At 38.1% G+C, this 15,509-nt stretch overlaps 1 protein-coding gene and 1 long non-coding RNA gene across 3 annotated transcripts; both read right to left on the bottom strand.

Annotated features, from left to right (window-relative positions):
• Positions 1–2,609: 2,609 nt before the first annotated feature.
• Positions 2,610–3,014, bottom strand: LOC138893154 (uncharacterized). Its single transcript, XM_070176927.1, has one exon. The coding sequence runs from the start codon at positions 3,012–3,014 to the stop codon at positions 2,610–2,612; it is 405 nt and encodes a 134-aa protein (XP_070033028.1).
• Positions 3,015–12,491: 9,477 nt separating this feature from the next.
• Positions 12,492–15,171, bottom strand: LOC104088949 (uncharacterized). 2 transcript variants are annotated; one of them, XR_011408020.1, is made up of 3 exons: positions 14,870–15,171; positions 13,404–13,488; positions 12,492–13,300 (listed from the first exon to the last, which is right to left on the bottom strand). It is a non-coding gene; the product is annotated as an uncharacterized lncRNA (long non-coding RNA). The 2 variants fall into 2 exon arrangements; XR_011408019.1 differs by having other exon boundaries at positions 12,492–13,488.
• Between the last annotated feature and the right edge of the window lie 338 nt (positions 15,172–15,509).

Genomic DNA, 15,509 nt, shown 5'->3' with positions numbered 1-15,509 from the left:
TTTGACTGTTTCGGAGTCTCCTAGATTAACTGTTTCAGTCTCACCCAAATTGGACTTAGGCTTGTTTTCAAAGTTTTCCACTTCTCTCACAATTTTCTCGGGTATTATATCCTCTTCCAGATCCTCTGAATCATTATCCTTATGTTGCGTTATCTCATTACATGTCACAGTCATAGATTCATCGGGATAGGTAATAATAATGTTGTAGAGAAAAATGTAAAGAATAATAATAAATACTAAAACAACAATGCATTTAGATAAATCTTGAAAACGTCAAATAGGTACGACTCGATGACCCGAGCAATTATTTCAAAACAAAACATGCTTAAAACAAAATAATAAAAATGCCTTAAATTCTCATAAAAATTGCTTTTAAAATGAATGATGCTAATTGCCAGGATACTCAGGAACTCGATGGGCCCTTGATGGTGCAACAGTCCAGTTCTTGAGAACAACTCCCTTCTCCACAGTCTGAATAATGAGGTCTTTCTCCTCCTCCTCCTCCTCAACTATCGCACCGCAATCTATGCCTTCATTATCCAAAAACAGATTCCTTATACTAGATAGAACTTCATCTTCTTAGGACTCCCACATCATGTCAGCTTGATGAAATGACTGGCTCAAATGTGGTATTGGTTGCTCAAGAGGGTAATAAGGACCACGCCATGGTGGTGACCAATTCTGATACTCGTGCCAGGTGTATTCATACCCAAGCCCAAAAGTTGTGCCGTGACGCTTTAGCTATATTGGTTTGGTGATCCCCTGGAGATTCTTACCGAGACCTTTCCCAGGCTCATACCTTGTCCATGTCAATATGCCTTCTATCTTACTGCTCCACCATTTGTCCTTTTCAATTGTGTTGACACGCTCGATGCGATGGTATGTTTCTCCACCCAACTTTCTTCTATTCCCGATGACTGGAATAGTTTGACTGGTGTAAATGGGATTACTTCTGTCCCTATAGATGATCACTTCCTGATGGTTCCACTCAAACTTCATGACCTGATGTAGAGTAGAAGCTACGGCCCCAGCGACATGTGTCCAAGGTCGTCCCAACAATAAGTTGTAGGTAGCAGATATGTCCAACACTTGAAACTCAACATCTAACAAGATTGGGACCATCTGTAGGCTCAGGTTGGTCTCCCCAATTGTGGCCCTTTGAGATCCATCAAATGCTTTCACATTCATACTTCCTGCTCGTATCTTGTGTAGGCCTTTACCCAATCTTTTTAGAGTTGTTAGTGGACATATGTTAAGACTCGAATCCCCATATATCAAGACTCTGGCAATGAACTTATCCTCAAATTGCACTGTGATATGCAGTGCCCTATTGTGACTTAGTCCTTCTGGTGGTAGCTCATCTTCATGAAAAGTTATCTTGTGGCTTTCCAACACTTGTCCTACCATATTGGCCATCTCTCCGCTGGTAATGTTGTTGGGTACATAAGCCTCATTCAACACTTTCATCAACGCGTTCCTTTGTGCCTCAAAATTCTGCAGTAGTGATAGAATGGATATCTGAGTATGGGTTTTGTTCAAATGATCAACCAGAGAATACTTCCTCACTTGCACCTTTCTCCAAATATCATCCGGGCCAGTTTTAATGATGGGCTGCTTGGAAGTGTCTTCTTTACTTGTTCCCCCCAAATGCTCGGGCATGTAAACCCTACCAGTTCTGGTCATACCTTGTGCTGCACCAGTTTCTTTCATTTTCCCCTTTCCTTTCCTTCTTGCTTCTCAACTTCTATTGGTGCCTGAGTTTGTACCATGATAGGTGTGAGAGTGACTAGAGATATTTCGGGATTATCCCCTTCTCGAATGAGTCCAATTGACCCCTATGAGACCCATTCTTCATTGGTCTCTATCATGTTTACCCCTCCACCCTTGTGATCCGGGAGAGGATTGTTACGGATATTGGGTGAAGCCTCCTTTGCCTGTATGAATTTGGTGTCAATTAATTTATGAATCTTATCCTTCAAAGTACGACACTCATCAATACTTTGACCTTTCATGCCTGAGTGATAGGCACATATCTTATTTGGATTGACCCATTGAGAGGAATTTTCCATGGCGACAGCGGGAATGGGAGTGATATAACTGGCAACCTTCAGTCTCTCGTACAGTTGGTCTATAGGTTCAGCAATTGGGGTATATTGTCTGGGTTCTCTGCGGTCAAAATTTGGTCTAGATTTTTGGTAGTTTTAGCGGGCTGGTAGTGAGTGGTAGTATGCGGGTTGGGTGTTATAGGTATGGTAAGTGGTGGCAGGTTATTGGTATCTGGGAGGTAAAGGCTGATATGTGGGTGGAGGTATTTGGTATGTGAGAAGATACTTCGGACCTTGGGCTACCATTACTGCACTTACTTCTTTCTTCCTGGACATACCTCCTGACTGCAGGACCTTATTTGTGGCTTGGAGTGCTTCAAAATTTGTCACCATTCCGCTTTTGATCCCTTCTTCTATTCTCTCTACCAACTTGATGATATCAGAAAATGTATGGTTTTCAATAATCATCAATCTTTCGTAGTATTGCGGATCCTAAGCTCTGACGAAGAATTTATTCATCTGTTCTTCTTCTAGCACTGGCCTTATTTTTGCAGCTTCACACCTTCACCGAGTAACATACTCGCGGAAAGTTTTTGTTGGCTTTTTCTTGAGATTTTGAATATAGAAAATGTCTGGTGCATTTTCTGTGTTAAACTTGAACCGATCCATGAAATCTGATGCCATGCTTACCCAATTAACCCATTTATTTGGGTTTCGACTGATGTACCAAGGCAAGGTATCTCCTGTGAGGCTTCTCATGAACAGCTTCATGCGGATTCTTTCATCTCTACCAACTCCTACAGGCTTGTCACAATATGTTCTCAAGTGCACCTTCAGATCATCTGTTCCGTCGAACATTTCAAACTTGGGAGGTTTATAACCCTCTAGCAGTTCTACGTCCGGTTGAATACACAAATATTCATAATTTAAACCCTCAACGCCTTTGCCCCCTTCGACATTTTGAACCATGCCGCTAAGTTTCTTGAGTTCTTCTGCATGTTCTTGATGAGCAGGTCCTTCTCGGCGGATTCGAGTATGTATAGGGTCTGTCGTAGGGTGTGGGGTAAGGTTTCTACATATATGGGATTACTTTGGTGGACTCCGGGAATCTGGGCATAATGGTGGTCATTGGTTGAGTTTTGCGGGTCAGGAGTAGGTTGTGGTGCATTTTGAGGAGTGTGGTATGTGGTAGTTGGTGGGTACTGGGTCGGATGATGATGATACTATAGAGGAGTTGGTGTTGGTGGAGGATTAGGATTTTGGGGAGGTGTGGCGTATTGATGAGGTGCAGGAGGATTTTGCGGGTGCTGATTTTGTGTGTTTTGAGGAGGTGTTGAGTTTTGGGCATTTTGTTGGTTGATGTCGGGAACATTCAGGGTAAGGGAAAGGTTTGCCAGGTTATGGACCTACTCAAGTTTCCTTTGTAACTCCAGTATCTTTTGCTCTAATCGCAAAACCAAGTCGTTCTGTGCCGGAGTACCCCGACCATCTGAAGTTTCAACATTCTCTACATGTGTAGCGTTGTCTTTCCTAATACAACTCAGATCATCCATCTTAGCTTTTCCTTTGTTCTTAGGATCAATTGGAGGAGGAGGAGGACCTCTAGATCTGGTATGATATGTCGATGATGCCAGTATGCACAAACCAACCTTGGGGATGGGAATAAACAAAGAAAAGAACAAAAACAAAAGGTAAACCAGTCAGTAAAGGGTATTAAAAGGATATTTACGATATTTAAACACGTATTGCGGAATTCGCATCCTAATTTGGGGACCTCATTGTGCCCGTCTAGCAACATATAGCTTTGGAGAAAACTTAATGCCGATAACTGCAACATTTCATTAATATGATAAATAGACCGAATCTCTACTCAAACGACAATAATTATAAAGAGTCACTAGTGGCATTTGCCTTATTACAATCAAATTCTAAAACGAATCTAGAAAACATCATTCCTAATCTACTTGGTCCTAGAGAGACCTTCTCCAAGCCTGGCCTTCTTAACCCCGTCAATCAGATTCCCCAAGTCGCGCATGTCCAATAGCAGATACGCCCTTGCTAGATTTCCTCCTTCATTGCCCTATACGTTCTGATAATCCGATACCCTTTTCCTAATTTTCCCCTCAAGTTCCATCAAACCCTGCTCCAAATACTCCATCCTTTCTGTTGATTTAGTAGCAATCCCCCTCCATTTATTGATTGCTTCTATGTCCACTTTATGTTGTTCCAAACGCCTGGACTCAGATTCAAAGACCCTTTTGTGCAACCTCCTGCATTTGACTTGTGCTTCAGCAACGTCGTCTATGACCTTATTTCTTAAATCAACCCCTGGCTTGACCTCTCCTGCTATGTCATCGACCAACCATGATAGGTAGAAGTACACGTGGCCGGCATGATACCTGTCTGGCTCGATGGTATCTTTCTCCTCAATAATGTTTTGATGCCACATGTGTTGTGCCTCGCACTTGAATGGAATGACATTCCCTTGGAAATCTGCTTTGTAATGAACCATTTTGGAAACTCGTGGTATAACCTGCTTTCTCCCAGCTTGCCTCATGACTCTGATAGGAGCATAAGAATAGATACCCCTTAATCTAATTAGCACTAGATGAGGAACATCTCTTGACCTGATGATGAATTCGCTAGTAGGGAACCACTCAAACATCCAATGGACCTTGTCGTCAGTCAAATTGCTAAAAAAGTGTATCCAGCCCACAACGTTTCCTGGTTGTGCAAACCTATCCGGGATAAAAGTCATTCTTTTAGGATGGTAAAAAGCTATGTGGTCATTCCATGGTCGCCGCGGAAATTCTTGACGGTGTTGTCCCCTTTGAAGATGTTCCAACAACCATATTTGTAGTAACAGATTGCAACCCTCAAAATACCTATATCCTTTCTTCCAACGGTCCAAGGCTCGGTATATCTCCGTTACGATCATTGGGACAATAGTGTAAGTCTGTCCCTCAATTCCTTCCATTAGGGTCTTAGTAACCATAGCTAAGCGAGTGTGAATCTTTTCTCCTTGTATTGGGAATATCAGCATCCCCAAAAAATAGACAATGAACACAAAAACCCGGCGATGAGTCCAACCCAGAGAGATGATAGCAAATTCATCATGATAAAGATGGTAGGACTTGTTGTGACCATAACACTCGTAAAGGAAGTCGAATGGTATGTAAGATTTCATCAGACAGACTAACTCATCATTTTTTCTGAAACCCATCATTTTTAGGAAATCTCGAGAAGTGCAATTTTCCGGTACCAACAGATCAGGGATGTCCCAGGGAAGCCTAGCAAAGCCTCTTATTTCCTCTAGAAGGGGAGTCATTTCTATGTCACCAAAATGTAAGACGGCCGTCTTCTCATCCCAGAACATAGTAGCAGCCTCGATTAGTACATTGTTTGGCTGAATGTCTAACAAAGAAAGTGGATTTCCAAGAACTCTTTTCACATAGTTTTTGTCGCTTGGAGAGAGATTTTCTCACCAGTCTAGCAGCAAATGTGGGATGCTTCGAACCATGCCGAACCTGGGGACTTCGTGCCTCATTTATGCAAAACAGAAAAAGTTAGCCCTTTTCCCCTCCGGATTCGACCCATTTACACATTAATGATTAGCATATCGACATGTTTTCTCCAAATAATGCACATATCATGATCGTGCCCGTTGGGATTATGGAAACCCCGATGGGCTTTGGACAAGGCTTGCCTTAGAGAGTTATTACACAGACAACATTCTAACTTATACTAGGTTTAGACATGATGCATGCACAGTTAACATCAGAGTGTGGTTTCTATGAGAATCTAGACTGGTACCCTCAAGTGGACAACTTGAGAGGAAAAGGCACGGAACCGTCGATTGCACCGCTGATCGACTAGTTTTACCGCAAATAAGCCTTTCCAAATTTAAAAAGGGTAATAGAGGAAGAGCGCGGACACTCATCAAGTGTCGCTATGGTATTAATTGCGTATGAGTGGAATATGATGTAGAACATGCTTTATGCAAAGATAAAACAACACGTTGTCAAGTATTTTGCATGATAAAAGCGATAAAAGCAGTATTTAATAAATGTAACGACAGAAAAGAAAGAAAAACATGGAAGAAGTTAGTTCGTATATAAAAAAAAATTGTAATAAAGCAATAAAGGGGTAAGGATTGGGAAAGTCATGATATAACAAAATTTTAAAAAGTCGGAGCCAGTGGAATGCATATTGTAACTAGATTAAGCGAAGACTTGCATGTAAGTTTATATAAAAGGGGAAATAGGGAAGGGGGTGTGCATGTAGCAATAAAAGGGAGAATGAAAGCGGGATATTCAAGTATCAGCAAAATAATAAAGACACACTTATCGAGAGAGACTAATTCATATAGACCAAGTTCGCAATGGTAAGAGCCTAAATGTCCCCAGCAGAGTCGCCATACTGTCACGCCCCCTTTTTTCTCGCGAAAGTCTGGCTTCGATGTCATGATAACTCTTTTAAAGGAAGGGTTATTCAAAATAGAGAGTCCTCACCTAACTGATTAAGGTGCGTTAGGGCACCTATTTGCAAATGACTCGGGTTTGCTAGTTTGAATCACCAAAGATCGGGCAAGGGCTCAAATTACCTCGAGGAGAAGGTGTTAGGCACTCATCGAGGTCCACAATGGTGGGTCCCGACCAAACTCGAATTATGTGAATTAGTCTAAGAGAAAAGAAACAGTTTGAACAAATAAAGAAATATTTTAACAGGAATGGTGGGGGGGTCCTAAGTTTTTTAGCCTAAAGGATCACCCCGTGCAACATAAATAATACTTCGTAACTCCCTCAAGATAGGGCGTTACTCATATTATTCAGCGGGCACAGATTATCATCTCCTGCTACCCGATTACTATCTTTAAGTTGTTTACCTAAAGCGTACTAGTTAATTCTAAGTCGTACTCTATGCGTGCACTACCCTTCCCATGCCTATGGTCCAGGAGGCATTTGGACCTCTATTTCAGGGTGGTTCTAGACTTTAACTTAGGTTTCTCAAAAGGGAAAATACTAGGCGACATGCAAAACATTTAGGACTTTCACTTATAAGCAAATAAGGGCTCAAGTTAGCCTCCGCATCTAGACAACAAATGCACGCCAAACTGATTAACATTGACAAATTGCAGATTTCCATAAGTTTGCAGAATCCTATAGACAGGATCTCTATGTGATGTTGAATTTAATGTCGTATATGTGGTGATGCTGCCCCAAGTTAATTGATTTGTAGATTATGAGGGGGTTATGAAACCCATAGACGTGATCTCTAAGCGACTATACAATTTAGGAGTATTTGGTATTACACACTGATTATTGAGACTACATGTTATAAGTTAATAAACCTATAGACATGATCTCTAAGTAATTATACATAGTAGGGATAATAAACCTATTGGAAATTCTTAAAATTACTTATGCCTCCTAATAATCGCGTGGATAACAGCATTTGAAGAGCGAGTAGTGAGGTTCTATAGGCATGATTTCTAGAGACTGGCGATTTGGACTGATTCTCATATATTTAGCTCCTATAGGCATGCTTTCTAAAGGTTGACAGTTTGAGCTGATTTTATACATATTTAGCTCCTATAGGCATGCTTTCTAGATGGACAGTATGATGCAATAGCGAATTTAAATAATTAAAATCCTACAGGCATGATATCTATTGAGCATGGTGCAGATTAAAAAGGTTGTTATTAGCATTCATTCCCTATTAGTCAAACGATCATGCTTTTGAATAATGTGCAAGCATTAAACAAGTTAAGTGAAGTGTGTGATTTCCTATAGGCATGGTTTCTATAATTTGATCAGAACAGTACATAAACAGAAATTTGCATACATATTGGATCATACCATAACATAATTGAACCAAGCATTGACCCTATGGACATGGCTGCTAGCACATAATGACTGAACATAATAAAGTACCTATAGGCATGATTTCTAACACATCACATATGATAACACATTGTTGGACCTATAAGCAGGATTTCTACCCCATTTATTGCAAATATAAGATAAAAATCCCTGTCTCAATTTCACTAATACCCCAAATGTTATTACAATAATTATTACAAACCCAGAATGAATAGCATGAATTACATTAGAGAATAACTACAGGGAGCCTACAACAGGCCCAAAATACACCTGGACAGGCTTAGCCTTTATTCTCATAAATCATAACAGTCTCCAAGTTACACACTCATAGACATACAACCGCCAGGAATTGAATAACTCACCCAGTGAGCACAAGATAGAGTTGAGCATATAGAACCAAGGTCCTAGTGTGTCAGAGTTCCCAAGGGCTTCAAGAACCCAGGGCAGTGCTCACACTAGGGTGGTTAACAAGAATTGTTCAGAGGAGGGATTAGGAACCAAATCCTAGTGTGTTAGAATTCACAAGGGTCTCAATTGGACCCTGAGCAGTCCTCACACTAGGGAGGTCAAAGGACAAAACCTAAGTAGCCTTGGCTTTCAGCCGGCTAAGAATAAGAACTCAAAGAGACCAAGTAGTAAAGGAATATAATGAGGTTAAGGGACAACACTGAGGGATACAAACAGATTCAAGTTGAGCACATGAAAAAAAAATGTAATAGAGCATGCTTGGGTTTTAAGAACAGACTTTAGCAAAGTTTCAAAAGAATAAATTCAACACATAATACATATGTTACCAAGACAGGTTTGCAGGATTGATGTGCACAGACTTATGGTAAAAAGTTCAGATTATGCTAAATGTAAAATGCTAGTATCACAAGAAGAAATCATATCAATTAGAACTTAACAGGATTAGGGCAATTATTGGAGAAGTCAAGGCATGGTGAAAGCATAATCAAAACAGGCTACATGTCATCACAGCAAATTCAGAAACAGACTTGTGCTATATACTTATATATTCATACTTAGTGAACTAATCCATAGAATTAAGATATGGGAGCATGTTCCAGCAGCAATTTTAAACAGTTGAGGGGTGGCTATCAATAACACATATGCTAGGCAAAATTAAAAGAAATTAATCAACCCAGGTCTAAACATGTCTCAAACTACAAACGTAATGGCATTCAGATTAGCAAAGCCTAAAAATGAAGTAACACATGGAATGAAAATCGTCATAAGTGAAAACTCATGTTAATGACAGGTAAATCAGAATAAAATGACAAAGGTTTGGTAACTCACCAGTTAAATGAAATGAAAAAGAAAGGAAGCTTGATGTGTTATGAATATCAATGAAAGAGCAAGAATCCAGAATTTCTGGCCTTGGCTTTCAGCCGGCCAGGAACCAGAATATAGAACAAGAATATTTAGAGAACAAAGTGCGATAACTTCAGTTTTTTTTGTAAACCTTCACGATTCAAGTCCGTCTCAAAAGGGGAATGAGGAGGGGTTTATATAGTAGTAGAAATTAACATCCAAACAAGGAAAATCATCAATCCAGCACGATAAAGGAAAGAATCATCACATGCAATCAAATCAGTAAGGAAAAGAGAGAAAATCTCAAACCCTAATTTTAGGGAAAGTGTAAAATCGGCAAAAATCTAAAAAATAAAGGTAAAAATCACACGTTGCATATAATAGGATGAACATAGACAGAAATGCCTTTTAAAATCAAAGGATCGAACTAGATTTGGTTCGATTTAAAAAGAATCTGAAACCCTAATTTTAGGGTGAGTAGGAATCACGGAAATACACAGAGATTCATACCATAAAAGAAAAAGAATGAACATAGACGAAAATAGGCCAAGGAACTGAACCAGCTATGGTTCGACGTTGATGAAATCCGCTTGCCATGTTTGGGCAAGCGGTATATAGAAGGTTCCAGTACCAGGGGAAAGTAGAATATGGCGAAAAACAACCATGTAACCCAATGTCCAGTGGGATTAGGGGAGAAGATTTGGGGGGAGACGCTAGGGTTTGAGAGATGAGAGGCTTCAAGGGAGGCGGGCGGTAAGGTATGGTTAGGGTTATGGGAGTTTGGTTAATTAAAAAGGGACGAGATAATATGGGTCGTTGATCTCGGAGATCAACAACCACGATTAGTCGGGGGTTCTGGGTTGGGTTGGTTAATTGGTTGGATCGGAGGGTTATTTGGTTTGGGCTCAAAGGTTATTGGGCTGGGATTGGGTAGTTTTAGGTCCGAAAATAGGTTAAAATTAGGCTATTATTTAAATACCCAGTATTTTATCAATAAATAATTTATAAAAGTAATTAATAAATATCAAAAATATTATTTGTGCATAAAAATGATTAGAACAATTATTTAATATTATAAAAAAATATAAAAAGTTATTTTTGCATAAATAATGTAATTATACATGCATATGGGCTATTATTGCAAAAAGTGCAACTTGGCCCTAAAAAATACAAATGTAATTATAAGAAATGCCCTGAAAATATTTAAAACCTCATATTGGTATAAATTATAAGTTTAAATGATTAGATAATCATAATAAAAATAATTTGGAGGGTAATTATTAGATATTTATATAATAAAAATACAGAAATAAATTGATTTAAAGTCTTTAAAAAATTATGGAAAATTATGAAAAATACTTGTGTTTGCTTGTAAATCAAATGATGATGCATATGCACTATTTTTAAGGTGTATGTATGTATATGTATATATATATATATATATATATATATATATATATATATATATATATGGAAAATGAGGGGAAAATTGGGTATCAACACTCTTATGTTTTTTGGGGATTGATGAATCCCTTCAAGCCCTGCAAGAAGCACACTCTGGAGTATGTGGTGCGCATCAATCTTGGCCAAAACTTCATTTCCACATAAAAAGAATGGGGTATTATTGGCCAACCATGGTGAAAGATTGTTTAGATTACGCTCGAAGGTGTAAAGCTTGCCAATTCCATGCTAACTTCATACATCAACCACCTGAAGTATTACACCCAACCATTGCTTCTTGGCCATTTGATGCTTGGAGTTTGGATATTGTTGGTCCATTTCCAAAGTCTTATGGTGGACATCTATACATTTTGGCTGCGATTGATTACTTCTCGAAGTGGGCTGAAGTTGTTTCTCTTAAAAAAGTAAAGAAGAAAAATGTGGCTAACTTCATCTGAGTCAATATTATCTATCGCTTTGGAATTCCTCGATATATATTGACGGACAATGATAATCCATTTGATAACAAGTTGATGAATAAGATTTGTGATCTTTTTGTCTTCAAGCAACGCAATTCCTCCATATATTATGTTGCTGCCAATGGACTTGCTGAAGCATTTAACAAGACGCTCTGAAACTTGTTAAAAAATATTGTCTCTAAGTATAAGAGAGATTGGCATGAGACAATGGAAGAATCTCTTTGGGCATACATGACCACATATCGCACACCAACACAAACGACTCCTTATTCACTTGTTTATGGAGTTGAAGCAGTCCTTCCACTTGAGCGTCAAATCCTGTCGTTGCAGCTTGCCATTCAAGAAGGACTCACTGATGAAGAAAATGCCCGGTTACGCCTTGAAAAATTGGAAGCTTTTGATGAAAAGAGGCTAGAATCTCAACAAAGCCTTGAATGTTATTAAGCTCGCCTGTCTCGATCTTTTAACAAAAGGGTGCGCCTTAGATCTTTCCAAGTGGTTGACCAAGTTCTTATGGTCAAAAGGCCTATTATTACCTCTCGTCGATCTGGGGGAAAGTTCTCTGCTAAGTGGGATGGACCATATGTTGTACAAGAGGTATACTCAAGTGGCGCTTACAGGATAATTGACTCAGAAGGTTTACGGATTGGCCCCATCAATGGAAAATTCATGAAGAGATACTATCCTTGAAGAAAACAAATATGCTCCTTAACATACGAGCATAAAATACATGTTACTCTTGGTCCGCAAGAGTATAAACTGTACATGGCCCACACAAAACAAAAAGGACTGCTGGGTTGAAAACCTCGAAAGAGGCGGCCTAGGTAAAAGTTAGGACATGCAAAAAAAAGAAAAAAAACTCACCCATTTAGAACTATGGTATGACTTGATCCTTTTCACGGAGGTACGTAGGCAGCTTAGAGTTTCATTCTAAGTTCAGTCATATGAGTTCAAAAATACATATTACCCAAGGTTTTATTCAAATGAGGTATGATGGAATATAATTCATTTGATTGACACTTGAAAATTAGGTATAAATGTATTCTTTTGTTGAACTCTCTATCTTATTTTGATGGCTCAATGGGGGCAAGTCCTCCATGTCAAATTGAGGTCTTTGATGGAATGATTGTAGTTTCTTTAATAAGAGAATAAATATTCAAGTTAAATGCTCCAATTCTAAGTCAAGTTGATTTTGTCAAGTCCATTATATCATCAATTTGAAGTATTCAAGCCCGTTAGGTATTAAAGTTGCAGTATTCAAGTCCGCCAAGTCTTAAAATCCATAAAGTATTAAAAAACTCACTTGTTATAAACTGCTTAATGATTTGATCCTCTTCACCGGGATTGGTATCTTTGAGACACTTATAGTCTTTAGCAAGCTACAAAATTTTCAAGACCGTAATGTCTTTGACCTGAATTTTTCAAGTTTGCTAAGTCGTCAAGTTGAATTCTTCACATTTTCTATATCATTGATTTGAAGTCTCTGGCATGCTAAAACTTCAAGTTGAAGTTGAGTTAAATTCTTCTAGTCCGCTAAGTCTTCAACTATCCTAGTTTGCCACGTCTTCAAGTTGAATTCTTCAAAGTGGCTACATCTTCAAGTTTAACTCGTATACTCTAACCTTCAAGTTTAATTCTTAAAATCTACCTAAATCTTTGAGTTTAAGTCTTCAAGTCCACCAAGTCTTCTCGATTTTTCAAATCTGCTAACTGATGATGAGACCTCGAATTCGGCAAATCTTCAAGTTAAAGTCTTCAATTTTGGGAAGTCCTCAAATTGAGTCATCAAGTTAAAGTCTTCAAATTCACCAAGTCAAGTTGAGGCCTTCGAATTCGCCAAAAGTTGAAGTCTTCAATTCTACAAAATTTTCAAGTTGAATCATTAAGTTAAAATCTTCAAATCCACTAAGTCTTCAAGTCGAAGTCTTCAAATTTGTCAAGTCGTCAAGTAGAAGCCTTCAAGTCTGCCATGCCTTCAAGTTAAAATCTGCAAGTTAAATTCTTTCGAGCACCAAGTCTTCAATTGAAAGCCAATAAGAAGTCCCCATAATAGTCTTGAAGTCTTCAAATTGATATAGCCTTCAATTCTTTAGTTGGAAGCTTCAGTATATCTCCAAGTGTATGGTAAAAGCCTTTGATATACCTGCACCATCTTTAAATATTTATATCTTGAATTATTTGAAGGAAGGTTTTAATATATCTTCAAATCTTCAACTGAAAGTATTTAAAATGTTGCCTTGCATTACTTGATTTATGTTGCAGAAAAAAATATTTTTCGACTGTGAGGTTATCTTTACTAAAGTAGTATCTTTGGATGAGATCTTGTTTTACCTGCAAAAAAAAAAAAGAAGGGAGAAATATATCTATGTAAAGGAGATCATAAAATTACATGTGAAGATTGAAATTGAAGAGATATTCTTGATGGTCAGCTTTTTTTTCACGCTTCATACAATCTCCGATTCATGCATCTCGAAATAAAGACGAATTTTCGTTCCTTTGCACCAAAAAGTCAAATCGTTTGGTAGTAAAGTTAAATATGCATGTTACACTCTATAATGATCTTCGCTGGTCTTCGTCTTGGATAAAATATAGTCTTCAATTTAGACGGTGTAATGGTCTTAACCTCGGACAAAGTAAAGTCTTCAGCTTAAATGGTTGTCTTCACCTTTGCAAAATATAGTTTTCAACTTAGCCGGTGTAATAGATTTTGCCTCGTATAAAGTAAAGTCTTTGGCTCAGATGGTGTAATGGTCTTTATCTCAGACAAAGTAAATTTTTATCTCGGATGGTGTAATGATCTTCACCTCAGACAAAGTAAAATCTTTGGCTCAGACGGTGTAATGGTCTTCGCCTCAGATGAAGAAAAGTCAAATTTGTAAAAAAAGTACGATCTTTAGCTCAGACGGTGTAATAGTCTTCACCTCATACACAGTAAATTTTTGGCTCAGATGGTGTCAATGATCTTCACCTCAAATAAAGTAAAATCTTTGGCTTAGACGGTGTAATGGTCTATGCCTTAGATAAAATAAAGTTAAATCTTCAAACAAGATAAAGTTTTCAGCTTAGACGGTGTAATGGCCTTTGCTTCAGACAAAATAAACTTTTTGGCTCAGACGGTGTAATGATCTTCACCTCAGACAAAGTAAAATTTTTGGCTCAGACGGTGTAATGGTCTTCGCCTCAGATAAAGTAAAGTCAAATCTTCAATAAAAAAAAAGATCTTTGGTTTAGACGGTGTAATGGTGTTCGCCTCGAACAAAATAAAGTTCGGCTTAGATGGTGTAATGATATTCGCGTCGGGCAAAAAAAAATATTTGACTTAGACGATATATCGGTCTAAGCCTCATGTAAAGTAAAGTCTTTGGTTTAGACGATATAATGATCTTTGACTCATATAAGGTAAATTTTTTGACTTAGACGGTGTAATGATCCTTTGCATCGAACAAAATAAAATCTTGAGCTCAGACAATATAATGATCTTCACTCCAAACAATGCAAAGCCTTCTCATTGGTCAAGGTAAAGTAAAGCCTTCGGCTCTAAAGTAATAAAAAAAATCTTCGCTTGAACAGAATAAGGTAAAGTCTTCTATCTGAACGAAGTAAACTTTTGGTACCACTTTAAAACTAATGTTTGTATCAGAATCGACTTCATTTGAGCCTTGAAAAAGAAATGAAAAGTAGAAGAATGTACAAGAAAAGGAAAGAACTTCACCTGGCAAGGACAGATGAATTAAATCTTTAAGGTGTCACCTGCTTGATGCACAAAATAAAAGAGGAGAAAATCAGTATGAATTCAAATATTTATATGTACAATAAGACTAAACTCGTAAAATTGCACGCAAATTCACGAGAGCACTATGTAATGAACTGAAAGCACTTAAGAGAAGCCAACTTCCGAGTCTGCTTGGGTCATCTATCAGGGACGCATGAATACAATTGTATCTCAAGGCTAGTATTTATAGGCGTGGACACAACTACGAGTTATTGTTTATGGAATGAATTCTATAAATACTAAACAAGTTTGTTTCCTTAAAATAAGGAAATGAGAATGGTATTTGAATCCATAAATAAAGGATAACAGATCCTTTATCCTATTGGAAGATAAGTGCAAAAGTAATGCAAAAGGAAGATCTTGAAGCCACCTATTGCCACGTATGGAACCTGTAGTGTGTAATAAAGATCTTAATGAAGTAGAAAATATTTTTCCTATTTAATGTAGAGGACTGACCCAAGTCAGGAAGTATTCCAAATCAAGCTAATCCCAAGTAGTGACATGGCAAGAAGTTCATTGGATAAGTATGGATAAGAAGCCTTCACAGTGTTTGATTACCATGAATTACCATCTTTTGACT

This window comes from Nicotiana tomentosiformis, chromosome 5 (assembly GCF_000390325.3).
Source record: "Nicotiana tomentosiformis chromosome 5, ASM39032v3, whole genome shotgun sequence".
Classification (NCBI taxonomy): Eukaryota; Viridiplantae; Streptophyta; class Magnoliopsida; order Solanales; family Solanaceae; genus Nicotiana; species Nicotiana tomentosiformis.
Note: the sequence above shows the minus strand (reverse complement) of the source record. Positions and strands in the feature narration are given on the sequence as shown.

Bases quoted from the DNA above. Each gene is read 5' to 3' on its own strand.
- LOC138893154 (XM_070176927.1), bottom strand. From the start codon at position 3,014: ATGGTTCAAAATGTCGAAGGGGGCAAAGGCGTTGAGGGTTTAAATTAT.